Source organism: Gymnoscopelus microlampas (genome assembly GCF_963454915.1).
Source record: "Gymnoscopelus microlampas genome assembly, chromosome: 21".
NCBI lineage: Eukaryota > Metazoa > Chordata > Actinopteri > Myctophiformes > Myctophidae > Gymnoscopelus > Gymnoscopelus microlampas.
Window position 1 is genome coordinate 27,779,608 of NC_139958.1, and position 13,582 is coordinate 27,793,189.

Genomic DNA, 13,582 nt, shown 5'->3' on the forward strand with positions numbered 1-13,582 from the left:
CTTCAGCTGTATGCTCACATATTACATCTAGAGGAGAAGAGAAAGATCTGGGTAAATTGCTGATCAATGTAATGTAGCACCAATAAGCGAAATGAACGCTATGCCTTGTTAGGAGACAGGAAATTGTGGTAAAGTAAGAGGAACCAGTTAATGGAAGCACAGACAGGTGTGCCTAACCCAGTGTTCAAATAAAATAGAAATTCTGCCAGAGGGAGTAAAAATGACAGCTTGTTAGTCTTCTTTCTTTCAAAATATTGATCATTTACAAAATGCATTTCTGCTACATGAGATTGCCCTGGTGGGTCCACCCTGGGAAAGCCTGACCAAGTCAGTCTAGATGACCTTATGATTCATCATTGAATTGAATGAAATCAAATTATTGTACCTTTTTGAACAGCCACCAGTGGTGACATGCTCATTTACAAAACCCATCTGTTTTAGTAATCCATGGTTGTTAAGCTATCTAGCCACTCCTTTCTCAACCTTTTGTACCCCAGTGATAATCCATACGATTTAGGAGGAAGATAGTAATGACCCTGAACATTAGACTTCATATTTCCGTAATTAGGCTTCATCAAGTCACCAGCCTACATTCTTATTTACTAACAGAATCTACATAATGCATGAATATAGACATATAAGAGAATATAAAGAAGCATCAAAGTCAGAGTTTCAGAGCTGTTTGCATGGTAGAAAGGAATTAGTAGGCCTATTCAAAACTTGAAAAATCTATTTGAAACAAATGCAAGTCATATTTTCTTTCTAAATGTTTAGGAATTCAAATATTAGTATTAATAAATGATAATAATAATCATGAGTATGAACTTATTAATGAGTGTACAGAGTTATACTATTTCACTAACAGATTTGTCACATTCAATTCACATTTCAATTCAAGTTTATGTTTTCTTGTTTTTGAGGGCCACATGGGTTCATCTCACATGCATAAAGGTGTAACAAAGGTTGGACTGTTTTTGTTTTGTTATTTTGCAGGTTATTGACCCACAAGGCCGTAACTTTTGATTGATCACTTTCAAGTATGTCACAGGTATATCTTTGAAGATCTGAGGGTGCAACAGTGCAATATAACTGCTATTATATCATTGTCTGAGCTCTGAGGGTATAAAGTCACATGCTTACCTCCAAATGTCCAAATGAAATGGGATCCCTGAGTTGTTTGTGTTCTGTCCTCACGCAAACACACACATACTGTACACAGACACAAATATACATACAGGGAAATCTCTCTCTCCTCTCTCACTTACAGCAAATCCAGGATCTAGAGCAGGTGTCTCGGCATGGACAACTCAGGTAGTGATGCAGAGCTAGTCCAGAGGTACAGAGGGGTCCTTCAAGGTTTCGTCAGGTGGGGGACAGTGGGCCGAACCGGCAGGGCTGTGACAGATCTGTGAGCGGTAACAACAGTACAGGTACAGGAAGAGAGGGATCCCCCTTTGTCTAACAGCTCATGGCTTGAGCAAACAGAGAGCGAGCGATCTTTGGACCTCGATGGTGCGACAAGCCTGGAGTGGGCAGTAAAATGGCAATTCCGGGGACTGACTCTAGCGAATGAGAGCTGGCAATAGGGCTATGAAATGAAAGGTCAGAGGATCTCAGGTATGATACACACCCTGTCATGAGTGCGCATGCTCAGAGATAAAGTGAGGCGCACCTTTCTCTTTATTATAATTTCAGTTGGATTTAATTCAAGATACCCTTTTGTACATTTTTCCAAAGCCAGATTACATTCTAAAATGTAAAACTCTGTTTTTGTGTTTCTCAGATTATAGTGAATGAGGGACGTTGACATCAAATGCAAGTGCTGTTCATAGATGGAATTTAATACGTAGGTCTGAGAACAAAGGGGTGCTCTGTAGACCCAGAGACCTCATCATGACCCACTGACAGATGAGTGTGTATGTGCAAGACAAAGTTTACAACAATCTCAAAAAGTTGAACGCTCCCCTGCCTCCATGCAGTTCATAGGTACACACACACACACACACACACACACACACACACACACACACACACACACACACACACACACACACACACACACACACACACACACACACACACACACACACACACACACACACACACACACACACACACACACACACACACACACACACACACACATGCATACATGTGCAGTACATATATTTAAAGTATATTTTGTATACAGATACAAATTAATGAAAATATATATCATTCACTCTTAGGAAGATAAGCTTCCCAAGGGTATAAGAGAGGAACAAGTATACACAATTTTGGATATTTAAATGTAAAAGAATATAAGAAAACATTCTGGAAATGTTTTAAATGTTATGCTATTTATTGCATAGCTTTTATATGAAATTCCTCTGATTATGAAAGATACCAATTAAATAGAGCATATTACATTGATATCTAAGGATACAATTTCCAAATCCTGCAGGAAGAACTCAACAAGTTTTGATTAGGATCCAGCAATGCCACCCAAAATACAGATAAGTGTGTGTGTGTGTGTGTGTACGCGCACGCACATACCTTCAGTAGCCATGGGATATTTAGCATGGCCCGCTCAGGTGGTGCAGGGGGAAATTACCTGTCCACCACTGCGGAGTCTAGGAGTGTATTCGGTGCATCCGGTTTGGCTGAGCGTCTACATAAGAACACAATTGTCCGTTTTTTGCGGGATGGAAGTTGGGCAGAGAGGGCATTTTCAGTCGCTGCTGACTGGGGAATAGAGATAGACGTGGGATAAAGGGGAGGTCCATAGAGTTTCTGGATCGGCAAAGGCAGTGTCGACTGGGACAGCCAAACGTGGCGTCGCGAGGCACCTCCTTCATCTCGTCGATGCGGTCCTGGCTCCCACCCGAGAACCACTAAACCAGTGGGTCGGGACCCCCTGGGGAGAACCACTAGCCTAGCGCATCACCAACATGGCAAAAGACATAAGGTGTTAAGTTAAGACATCAAAATATGCTTTGCATTTAGATTAATCCACATGTATTTCAAACTGTGCCCAGCTGCTTATATATTTATTTGCACTGGCTGGAACATGCACAGGCAACCTACAATCTCTTGTACACAGCTAAGAGCTTAAAAGTCTCCTTGACACAGCGATAACAATGGTCAACTAGATAAAATCACGACCACTTAACATCAGGTTATTTTGGGCAAAGTTTCAGCCCACAATATTTTGGGGTTTACTTCCTTGCCCTACTGGCATCACGCACAAGAGATTTGCCGATGATTGGTCCAGTGGTGTGCGAAATTAGCCCCGGACAGACAGAAAGACAGACATCTTGATAGACGGACCCTCTTCCAGATGGTTTGTCTCATGGGACACAAGCTGGAAAAAGGCTAGATTTGGACAATACCTGCGTAGTGAATTACTTACCAATAAACAAGGGCAATTAGGACGACCAGTAGTGTTTCAAATGAGGCACCTCTCTCCATCCCATGTAAACCCCGCCCCAGGCCCGCATTGCTTCTATCCGAAACAGGCAAAGCTACTACCAGCAGGCTGTCAGTTAATTAAATATTGGTTTTCATTTTTGCACAGATAAAGAGTTACTTCAAGAAAACAGATTTATTTTTAAGGGAATACACAGATAAAAACAGTTAAAAATATGCACACACATTTTCTATTTTCACCAAAATAAGGCCACTGAACAGAATAAAGTCAAATATAATAAAATGAATGTAAACCCCAGGTTTTATCTCCTGTACATCAACTAAAATTGAAGAGAGTTTGGCTCCAAAACGCTGTATCCATTTTGGAAAGCAAAAACCAAAATACCTGAAATCCATTACTCATTATATTTAAAAAAAAGACAATGTCTATTATTATTATATAATTATTTTTAGCTACCAGTAATGCATTTTATAGACTAGCTGTCAAACTGGGGATGTCTCATTTTGGAATTTACAGTAAACTGCAGTTGAAACCAAGTTTCTCCAACACTGCATAACACTGTAGAACAGCTCATTGAAATATTCACTGTGCAAATAGTGTGTGTGTGTGTGTGTGTGTGTGTGTGTGTGTGTGTGTGTGTATATATACCGTATATAATTATTTTTTCCCAACAGTAAACACTGTAGACAAGTATAGACAAAATACATACATATAAAAAAAGTTAAGTAAAATAAAATGGTCACATCAGTTTGGATACCAAAAGTTGGGATTGTTGTGATTGCGATTATACAAGCAATGATTCACTTGTTCCAAACATATACATACAAACTATAAACTATACATTAATGGGCAATGCTGCTTATATGATTTTGGTCCTTTTATAGTTTACATTATGATAAATCTCCTCACTCATTTAGCAATGGAACAGAATCCCATCTCAACTTTCTTGGCTTAAGGTTTTAGGGAATCCCTTAGGAGATTAAAAAAGGGGAATGGCAGTTGTCAGGGTCATGAATACAGACCTTACATGGCAAGGCACAAATTAACATAATGATTGATTTTTCAGTACCTCACCTCAAAGTCATGGTGGGTCTACATTTGATTTGATTTTGTATGGATCTTTTTTAGCCCCAGGGGCTTATCTTCCAAGAGTCCATCATTTAAAACCAAAACACACATATAAAAAAATCAACAATACATATGAAAACTTAGAAACAAGAGACCAATGAGAACAATAACTTACTTTCAGCACTGAATTCAGCTAAATTGATATGCTGTGAAACTATACAATGGGACCACCCTATTCTCAGCTGTACAAATTCCCATACAAATACATCATATTGCAACGTAAGATAAATACATTGGATTTTCACATTGACTCAAACCAAAAATACAGGGGTGGTGATGGGGGGGGGGGGGGGCATAAACAAAACAAAACAAAAAAACAACCACGTTGGAGCTAGAGAAAAGAAAACAGCTTCCAAAAGACTGTCCAACTTCACACATTCACAGTTTGCAGAGAGTAAGGCATTGAACACATGGGGCTGATTGTTAGTTGCAGAAGAACGCGAGGAGGATGGGGGCAGGTGGTTCACGGCCCTCTGGCAGGGTCTGCCACCATACACTTCCGGTTCCCATGAAGCCATGGGCATGCCCATTGTGCCTGGAGAGAAATGTCTTGAGTAACAGTCACTACGGCTAGTAAATGGAAAGATAGATGATGGAGTTTGGTGTCCAGTCCACATGATAGTGTGTTAATACGCTAACTAATCAAAGCGTGCAAAGGCAGGAGAGGACAGCAGAAATATGAGTGTTCAATTACCCGGTGTGCCAGTGAGCCTGTGAGCAAGGCTGGGAGCCATAAAGTCTGCAGCAGAAAAGCCACAAAGTTATTAAACAAGTCCCCAGTTGACAGAGCTGATAATCTCTCCACTCAAGTCCGCCTGTTCTTCACCCAGTGAGACACCAAAACAACTTCCTTACTTTCTTTCACTCCTCATCTGCCCTCCTCGGCTGACCGTGTCTCAGACTTCAGCCTAACAAACTCTTTGGCGACCTCGTCATTGTGGCGCTGAGAGAGGATTCTCATGGCGGTGAAGCCTGTGTCGTCCATGTTGATGCGTTGGCCCAGCGGACACCAGCAGCAATAGCTGCCCTTCTCCATGATCTCCCTAAGCTGTATGACAGCCAAGCCAACCACCCTGTCGGCACGGCCAAAACAGTAGTCTTTCACACACGTCTGCAGCTCGTAGCATTCAAATCCATCCTGTTTTCCCAACACACTGTAAAAGGGAAAAGGAGGAAGGTTTATGTTCATGTATTCAATCATTCAACCTTTATGTGGAGGTGTCGCACTGAAAACTCTCCACCCTAACCTAAACACTGCACAAACAAACAGATTACAGTTATCTACTTCATTATGCACTCTGTGTAATTGTCTACAGTAAGTAGTCCAGTCTATCATCAAATGGTATCGTCACTGTCAGGCAGAAGTCTTGTATGTCCAAAACCGCTACTTTTCAGGAAATGGAAAAACAATTATGTGTGTTCCAATGAAGCTCTTGTTAATATAACAGTATTTTAATAGATGCTCTTGTTAAGGTAGGGTAAGTGATTTTCTTTGGTTAAAATAAGCGTTAAATAGCTCTATATTGTGATAGTAATAATTGCTATAAAGTGTTTGTTCAGTAACAGGGGTCTCCCCGTTTCTCCAGCTCTTTATTAAACAGAAAATGCATTTTCAGGTTGGGATACCAATTTTATCCAATCGGGATAGAAACCTCAAACAGAATAAACAACTGAAATTGGTGAAAGTGATGACACAAAGAAATGAGCAGATACAATTGAAACTGGAACACTATAAATCAAATTGCTGATAAATGGGTATTCTCTCCTGATTGGCTGAAATTATGCAACCCATCTGAAAATGTATTTTTTTCTGTTCATTAAAGAGCTGGCGGGCCGGGGAGACCCCTGCTACTGAACAAACACTCTATAGCAATGATTACTAGCAGAATATAGTGCTTTAACCTTTTAACAAAAAACTTTTTGTTCTAACACAAAAATATCACTTACCCCTACCTTTGATATAACAAAAATGATCATGAGATACTGAATAACAAAAGGTAATGAGAAAAGCAGAAAGTTGAACAACAATAAATGAATCATACGTTTTTCTTTTTTTGAAAAAGCTTTTTCAGCATGTATATTTGTGAGTTTGAAAAAGGTTCATATTGGTTGCTTGACATACAAGTGGAAGGTCTCGTTGTATTTGGGTGCCCAGCTGTTGTTCTTGGACTTGGTCTGAAATTTGCGTTTCTTGTCGCTGAGGTTCGGTCCAATCATGGTGATCTCCACAAAGGGACGGAACATTCCAGATGTCTGCCATTTTAAGTCTTTGGCTTCCACAACTACGAGGGGACACACACATGTAGACATAAGGTACAGTGAAACTTTACAGAGAGAAACATTTTCCACATAAAATACCACACTTTTAATCCCTGAATGGGCGAAGCTGTGAGGGTAACAATGCCGGTTCATCCATCCTTCTGTCGGTCCATCACTTTACTAAGACAAGATATCTCCAAATCTACTGACTGGAAAGCCATGTCCTGATCAATCCTACTGCATCTATTAGGCAAATATGCACAAAAGGTATTTCAAAAATCTAACAGGGGGATCCCATGATCTTTCCTATATCGTCATCCTCTGGCCATAATGTCAACATTGCATACATATCCTATTCTAATATGCAGATTGTGGGACGAACCACCCTTTCGACAACATTTCCCTGCTAGCACTTTGCTTTTTGACTCTTAGTCTTGTTTATTTAAATATGCACAACTTACCTTTGACAGTAACTTTGCGCTCCCCGTTCCCAGGATGGGTGTACAAATCAATTTGAATGGACACGTCTCCAATTGGGTTGTCCACTCCTGAGCCTAGTATAAACACAGATATAGCATGAAGGCAGATACCACAGTTAATTTCCATAGAGCACACTTATAGTAAGATAATAGAAATGCATTTAATGAGGCATAATCCAGAACAAATAGGAAGAGAGTATACATGCTTGGTACCAAACTAGGAGAGAGAGTATGTATGTAGACAGGAGGGATTGGGTTAGTATAGAGTTGAGTAGACCTATCTACCAGTGGCAGGGTTTTGGGACTGATATTGTACAAAGGGAATGCAAAGTTGAGACAGGAATAGGATTGTTGGTAGATGGTTTCCATGTAACCTACCCCTGCTGGGCTGTATTTTTTCGGTGGGAGTATACCTAATACCCTTCCCATTGTGCACTGGCACATGAGGCAGCACAAGAGATGAGAGAAGACATTTGCAATGTGTCAAAACCTTTGAGTTATAAGGAACACTTTAAATACACATTTCTAGAGCAGGGGTTCCCAAACATTTCAGCTCGAGACCCAAAAGAGAAATTCAGTATCACCCTGGGACCCAGACTTCCAAAAATACTTATAACCCATTTAAAAAATAGTGAAAATAGCTGATCTACAAGCTCACAATGGGGTGGTCTTCTTTTTATGTAAATGTTAATGTTTTGTAATTTGCAACATTTTGTACTGCTGCTACCCTAAACAGGGCTCCCTCGTAAAAGAGATTGTGTATCTCATGGGATTCACCTGTATAAAAATAAATTAAAACATGGAATAAAACAATGCTTTGTGAGCTTGTAGATCAGCTATTTTCACTACTTTTGGAAAAATCTCTGATTTTGTTTTTCAAATTAGATTTTGAAAAAACAAAAACATTTGTGAAAACAACACTGTTGTGTCCAGATATGGATCAAGGGCAGCAAAAATTCATTTGTATTACCTTGAGCATGTTGTGAGGTCACAAAGGTCTTAATGAGGGTGTCTGTGGTCTGAGTGTAGAGAGAAAGAGCATGTCGTAGAGATGACAGCTCAGCACTCTTTTCCAGGAAAGCCTTTTTCAGCCCATTCCCTCCAGCGTGGAAGTATTGCTGTAAGAAAATATATACAAAACAGAGAGAAAGTGAGATAGGAAGTAGATAAACCTTTGTTTGCATTGCAACTTTCATAACATAATACATTGATTTACTGTACATAGCATGAATTATATATATAATATAATATTCAATAAATTAAGTAACACATTTGCATTTTGCAGCATGAAATGACTGTGAAAAACACAAAATAGATTGAAAGAATACACATACTGTATACTGTACATGAAAACAAAGAAGGTTAAATTTGACGTTGCTGGTGGCTGCACTAGAGACCAGCAGTGGTTGCTAGTGCAACAACAATGACAGGAATCCTCACCGGTTTCCCACCCACAAACTTCTTTAAAATGTTTTGCTTTGACCAGAACCATAGTGTAAAATGTAAAATGTACCTTGATAGTATCCAGTGCCAGCTCCATCACTGCACACTGCTTGGGAGACAAGCTCTTAGCATCCCCTGCCATGTGATCCTATGAGCATAACCACATCAGAAAACAATTTAGCAGAGACAGCTGACTAAAATTATAGATTGATTGATTGATTCATCCAACATGTAGGGTACATGTTACCTGGCCTACTTGTTGTTAACTAGTTGTACGAACTCTTGTTTTATTTTTGTATTGTTTTATTGGATCTTGTTTAGTCGATACACTTATTTGTTTTAGCTCGTGCTCATTTGATTTTGCCATTTTTTGTCTCATCTGTTTAAGAAAGTAGGTAGCTGATATATTGCACTTTTACCTTAGCGCTAGGTATACTCTTGGTTGCTTGTTTTTGCAGGAAATGTACTTAAAACTTCTGGTGATTAGTAGTTTTCGTTCCCTACCTATGTTGAATACACTTATTGTAAGTCGCTTTGGATAAAAGCGTCTGCTAAATGACCGTAATGTAATGTAATGTACAGTATTAACCTCCCTTTAGACAGATGTTATAGGTGCAGATTTAACGGGTAAAACACTTATTGATCCCTCTCTCACATCCCACTACTAGGGCTGAGACCATAACCACATTATTGCAGTTATGTGACAAATACCACAGGGTTGAGCTCATCACTGCAATGTATTTATTTCTTTATAGGTGTGGTAAACACCCGAGATACGCTGCTTTTTCACCACAAGAAGGATTCCACACCATCACAGCCCTAGCCATTCAATAATGTAATCAGATGATAGTTCTAGTAGGTTGTATTGTAATGCTGCATTATAGTCCTGTTGAACAGGACTGTTAATGGACTGTTAATGTCTTGTTTTCTTTCTGTGTAATGTGTCATATAATCCCATATGGGATGGGCCAAAATGGTGGCATGACACGAAAATAAAAAAATTCTTTCTTTCATTTATAGTGTCTGTCTGTCATATTTATTTGGTCTACTGCGTTTGTTCTGCAATGTTGCATCCAAAACTATTGTTTAACTCACAGCACAATTAAGTGAATCTGAAATCTATATACATGGTGAATAACAGTACATGTAGTCAATTGACAAATAATTACCAAAAGCTTGCTCAGGGGAGAAACGTTATGTTTCAGCTCTACGTGTTAAGTGTCTTGAGAGAACTTGTTGTGATTTGGCACTATAATACAATTGAAATTAACAGTATAATATAGTATAAGGCATAAAAAAGCATGGTGGCATCTACGGTAGCCTACTTTTAAGTATACAGTACCTTAAGTTTGGAAAGCTGGCCTAGTTCTTTGGCAGCAGAGAGGATCTGAGCCCCCTGAAATAAAGACAGTCAACCTCTGATTAATGGACATTATTCATGTATGGATGCATTGTTACAGGGTTACTAACTTTTATAATGGACATTACAGTATATTCATTGTTCAAAAGCCCAAGATAATGAAGTAGATTCATGACACTGACAAACATCCGTTTTAGTATCTTGTTTTTGACAGCAACAAATGCAGTATCGTGTAAATTTCAGGGGAACATAAATTTAACATTCTGTACAGATTCCTGTATTACCACCATGTTGATTCTGTAAATATTCATTGAAACTTTTTTTGCATCCCATGCCAAGCAATGATGAAAATGACATCATATTCATAGTGTTTCATTATTGCACATACAGTACATTTATTTAACAAATGTATATCTCTTTCCATTTTAGAACTTTAATCTAAAATATCGCTGCTGTCGGGCAAAAACCTTGTATCTCCATATTTGTATGTTTTTTAAATTAAGGTCCTATTTTATACTTCATAGCCATCTTAGATTTTTCTTTTGACATGTTGCACAAAAGTAGCAAAAATAGCCAATCTACAAGCTCACAACCCGGTTCGAAGTGATGCGTTATGTATGTAACCGTTTGAAAAACTTGCAATGACGGAAATGTCCAATAAACGGATTCTGTACATCATTTAGCCTCTTTGTTTTAATCTATTACTGTGCACCTAGATTCAAATAAAATAAACGTACAAAGGTGTCATTGCCCTGGGGCAGGACAATTGTCTTCTCCAGGCTGTTCATGATGATTCTCCACAGCTCCTTCAGGACTCGTTTCAGGACTGTCTTCTCACACACAGCAGCAAACAGTGTCAACCTGCAAAGACACGTGTTGTGTGGTTGAAATTGTGTGACTCTTATTTTCTTTGGTTTTTGTGTATTTTTGTTACAATCTATTTTGTGTTTGACCATTTTCTTTACACTTAAGTGCCTTTGCTAAGGTGAGGTCAATACTGTAAATCATATCATTAACCCTACATGTGCAGTGAATTACACGATTTGGTTGAACACTGAATTACCTGAGCTGGATCCATTTCAGGTGAATGACTGGACAACTGGGTAATGGTTTGTTCTAAGGGCAACGGCAATGCTGAATTTGAAAGGTCTGCTTCAAGTGACCATCAGCTGCACAAACATTATACTCATGCACATGTCGAACGTAATTATAACACACTTGACAAGTTTCTGTGTGTTATACTACTGTGTGCAATCCTATGTGCTAAAAAATGTGAGTCCAAATTCCAGATAAAATGTCCATGTTAACTTGCCAATGGTGGCAATACAGGATTTTAGGGTTGTTTTACAGTTGTGCTACTCATTCTAATCCTGTCTAGACGGGGCTAAATGTAACGCTAAAGGTATCATACTGTAAGTGCCCACTTTTTTATTTATTTACTCACTTCGAATCCAGGAAATCCATCAGTGGGCGGAGCATGTTGTCAGAATCAGCCTCCAGCTGGTTTTTGTTTTTGTCATTGACTGGTCCTTTAATCTGGTAAAGCAGTGAGGCCATTTGTCTCATACAGTCGTTGATTCGGCTCTGGAAGCTATAGCAAATGGAGAGAAGATAAAGATGTCAGTGCCGTGGTCCTCAATCACATTTTCATATCAAGGATCCCCAAATTGATACGCATTAGGCCGTGGACCCCTGTTTGAAACAATACTGTGGCAGAGACCTCCATAAGAAAAGCCAATCTACAATCTTTTCTAATTTCTACATTTTCAAAATGTTTCAAAAATAGCAGATCTACAAGCTCACAGATGCTTGTAGATGGGCTATTTTTGAATAGCCGAAGTATAACATGTGTGTGTGTGTGTGTGTGTGTGTGTGTGTGTGTGTGTGTGTGTGTGTGTGTGTGTGTGTGTGTGTGTGTATTCGCATGTCTGAGACCGTGTGATACACTTGTTGCATGTGTGCAGCACTGTGCATAATGTGACACTCAGAGAGGGAGAGAGAGATCACCTGTTTCCAAATGTAATACTGAGTTCATCCAGTACATTATTCAGCTTGACTTGCAGCGAATTCAGCACGTCACTGGCCTCAGTGTCCAGCTGCAGACAGAAACACACAAGCAAACAAGAGGCTCGATCAGTGTGGAACCTGATCATCACAGGTCAGAGCAGCAGGAGATAAAAAAATCGTACAAATCTAACTAGTTTTCACAATTATAATAATATGTTTTATTTGACCCTATATGAAGACCTCTGATATTGGCTGTACGATTACTATTATGATTCATCATAAATATTATAATTAGATGGTGACGTTTGATACACAACCATAACCATGCAATTCTTCGACAGAAGGGACATAGGGAACAGACTTTGTAGCAAAATTCAGTGTCCATCCACATAGAACAAACTTTAATTAATGACTCACTAAAGTCTCCCTTCTTCACTCCCTCCTTTAGTCAATTGTTCTGCTAATACACAGTTACAATTCAAAACACACAAACAACCCCCCCCAACACACACAGGGTTCTGACACAACACAAAATACTTAAAGCTGAACACACACAAACACACTTAAACCAACCCACCTTTTCACCAGCAACCTCCGGCTTTCAAGGGGGAGTACATTTAAAAATAGTTTAATATGATACAGTATAGAACATTTATGATAACAGCACTAAGGCTAACAAAGCACAGGGTGGAGGTGGTTTAGGGGGGTATTGTAAAAAACTGAAGGATTCAAAATGGCACCTAATGTAACTAATGCTGGGCAATATTAGTTCAAAGTTAACATCACAATATACAGATCCAGTAACCTACATTATTGCATTGTGATCACACGTCTACATTTCCTTAATCATGCCAGTCATCACATTTTCTCTTACTGCATTTACTGAATGATATGGAACAGAATATTATTATAAATGTATAAATATTATATTATATATATATAATATTATTTTTTTGCTTCATAGGATTCATTATAATACATCTACTCTTTTGGAAAGCCGATTGTGGCATCAGCCCAGCAACAAGTCAAACACCAGGTACTAATAGCCTCACCCAAACAATGCCTTGCTTGGGGCTAGTCCAAGCCATTATTTGGCTCTTTAAGTTAATGCTCCATTGGCCTTTCTGATTCATAGAGTGTCAGTGCAGAGTACAAGGTAAGGGTATAAATAAGGACAGAGAGAATGTTCTGCTATAACACACAAAAGGAGAGCTTCAGGTTATTATGTACTAATATGTTTGTGTATTAGTTTGTGTGTGTACAGTTCAATCAATGTGTTTAATAATACATTGTATTTGTATTGCAAGTTTCATTCACAGGGAATCTCGAAGAGCTACATAGTTAAAAAATAAAAACACAATATCACAAATTTGTGTGTATGCACCTGTGTCTGCAGGTTTTTTGTGACTGCGTGTGTGTGTGTGTGTGTGTGTGTGTGTGTGTGTGTGTGTGTGTGTGTGTGTGTGTGTGTGTGTGTGTGTGTGTGTGTGTGTGTGT

At 39.0% G+C, this 13,582-nt stretch overlaps 1 protein-coding gene across 3 annotated transcripts in view; it reads right to left on the reverse strand.

Moving 5' to 3' along the window:
* Window positions 1–3,597: 3,597 nt before the first annotated feature.
* The window catches only part of LOC311037018 (protein unc-13 homolog B-like), a 93,196-nt gene continuing 83,211 nt past the window's right edge, over window positions 3,598–13,582 (reverse strand). For 2 of the 3 annotated variants that reach the window (XM_084046056.1, XM_084046058.1), the window contains 10 exons: window positions 12,086–12,174; window positions 11,523–11,669; window positions 10,816–10,939; window positions 10,061–10,114; window positions 8,789–8,866; window positions 8,246–8,393; window positions 7,654–7,710; window positions 7,258–7,350; window positions 6,660–6,819; window positions 3,598–5,691 (listed from right to left, as the gene is read on the reverse strand). In XM_084046056.1, coding sequence (XP_083902182.1) covers window positions 5,406–5,691; window positions 6,660–6,819; window positions 7,258–7,350; window positions 7,654–7,710; window positions 8,246–8,393; window positions 8,789–8,866; window positions 10,061–10,114; window positions 10,816–10,939; window positions 11,523–11,669; window positions 12,086–12,174 — 1,236 coding nt within the window. In that variant the 3' untranslated portion in view covers window positions 3,598–5,405. The remainder of the gene's footprint in view (window positions 5,692–6,659; window positions 6,820–7,257; window positions 7,351–7,653; window positions 7,711–8,245; window positions 8,394–8,788; window positions 8,867–10,060; window positions 10,115–10,815; window positions 10,940–11,522; window positions 11,670–12,085; window positions 12,175–13,582) is intronic. The other variant, XM_084046057.1, reaches the window with a different exon arrangement.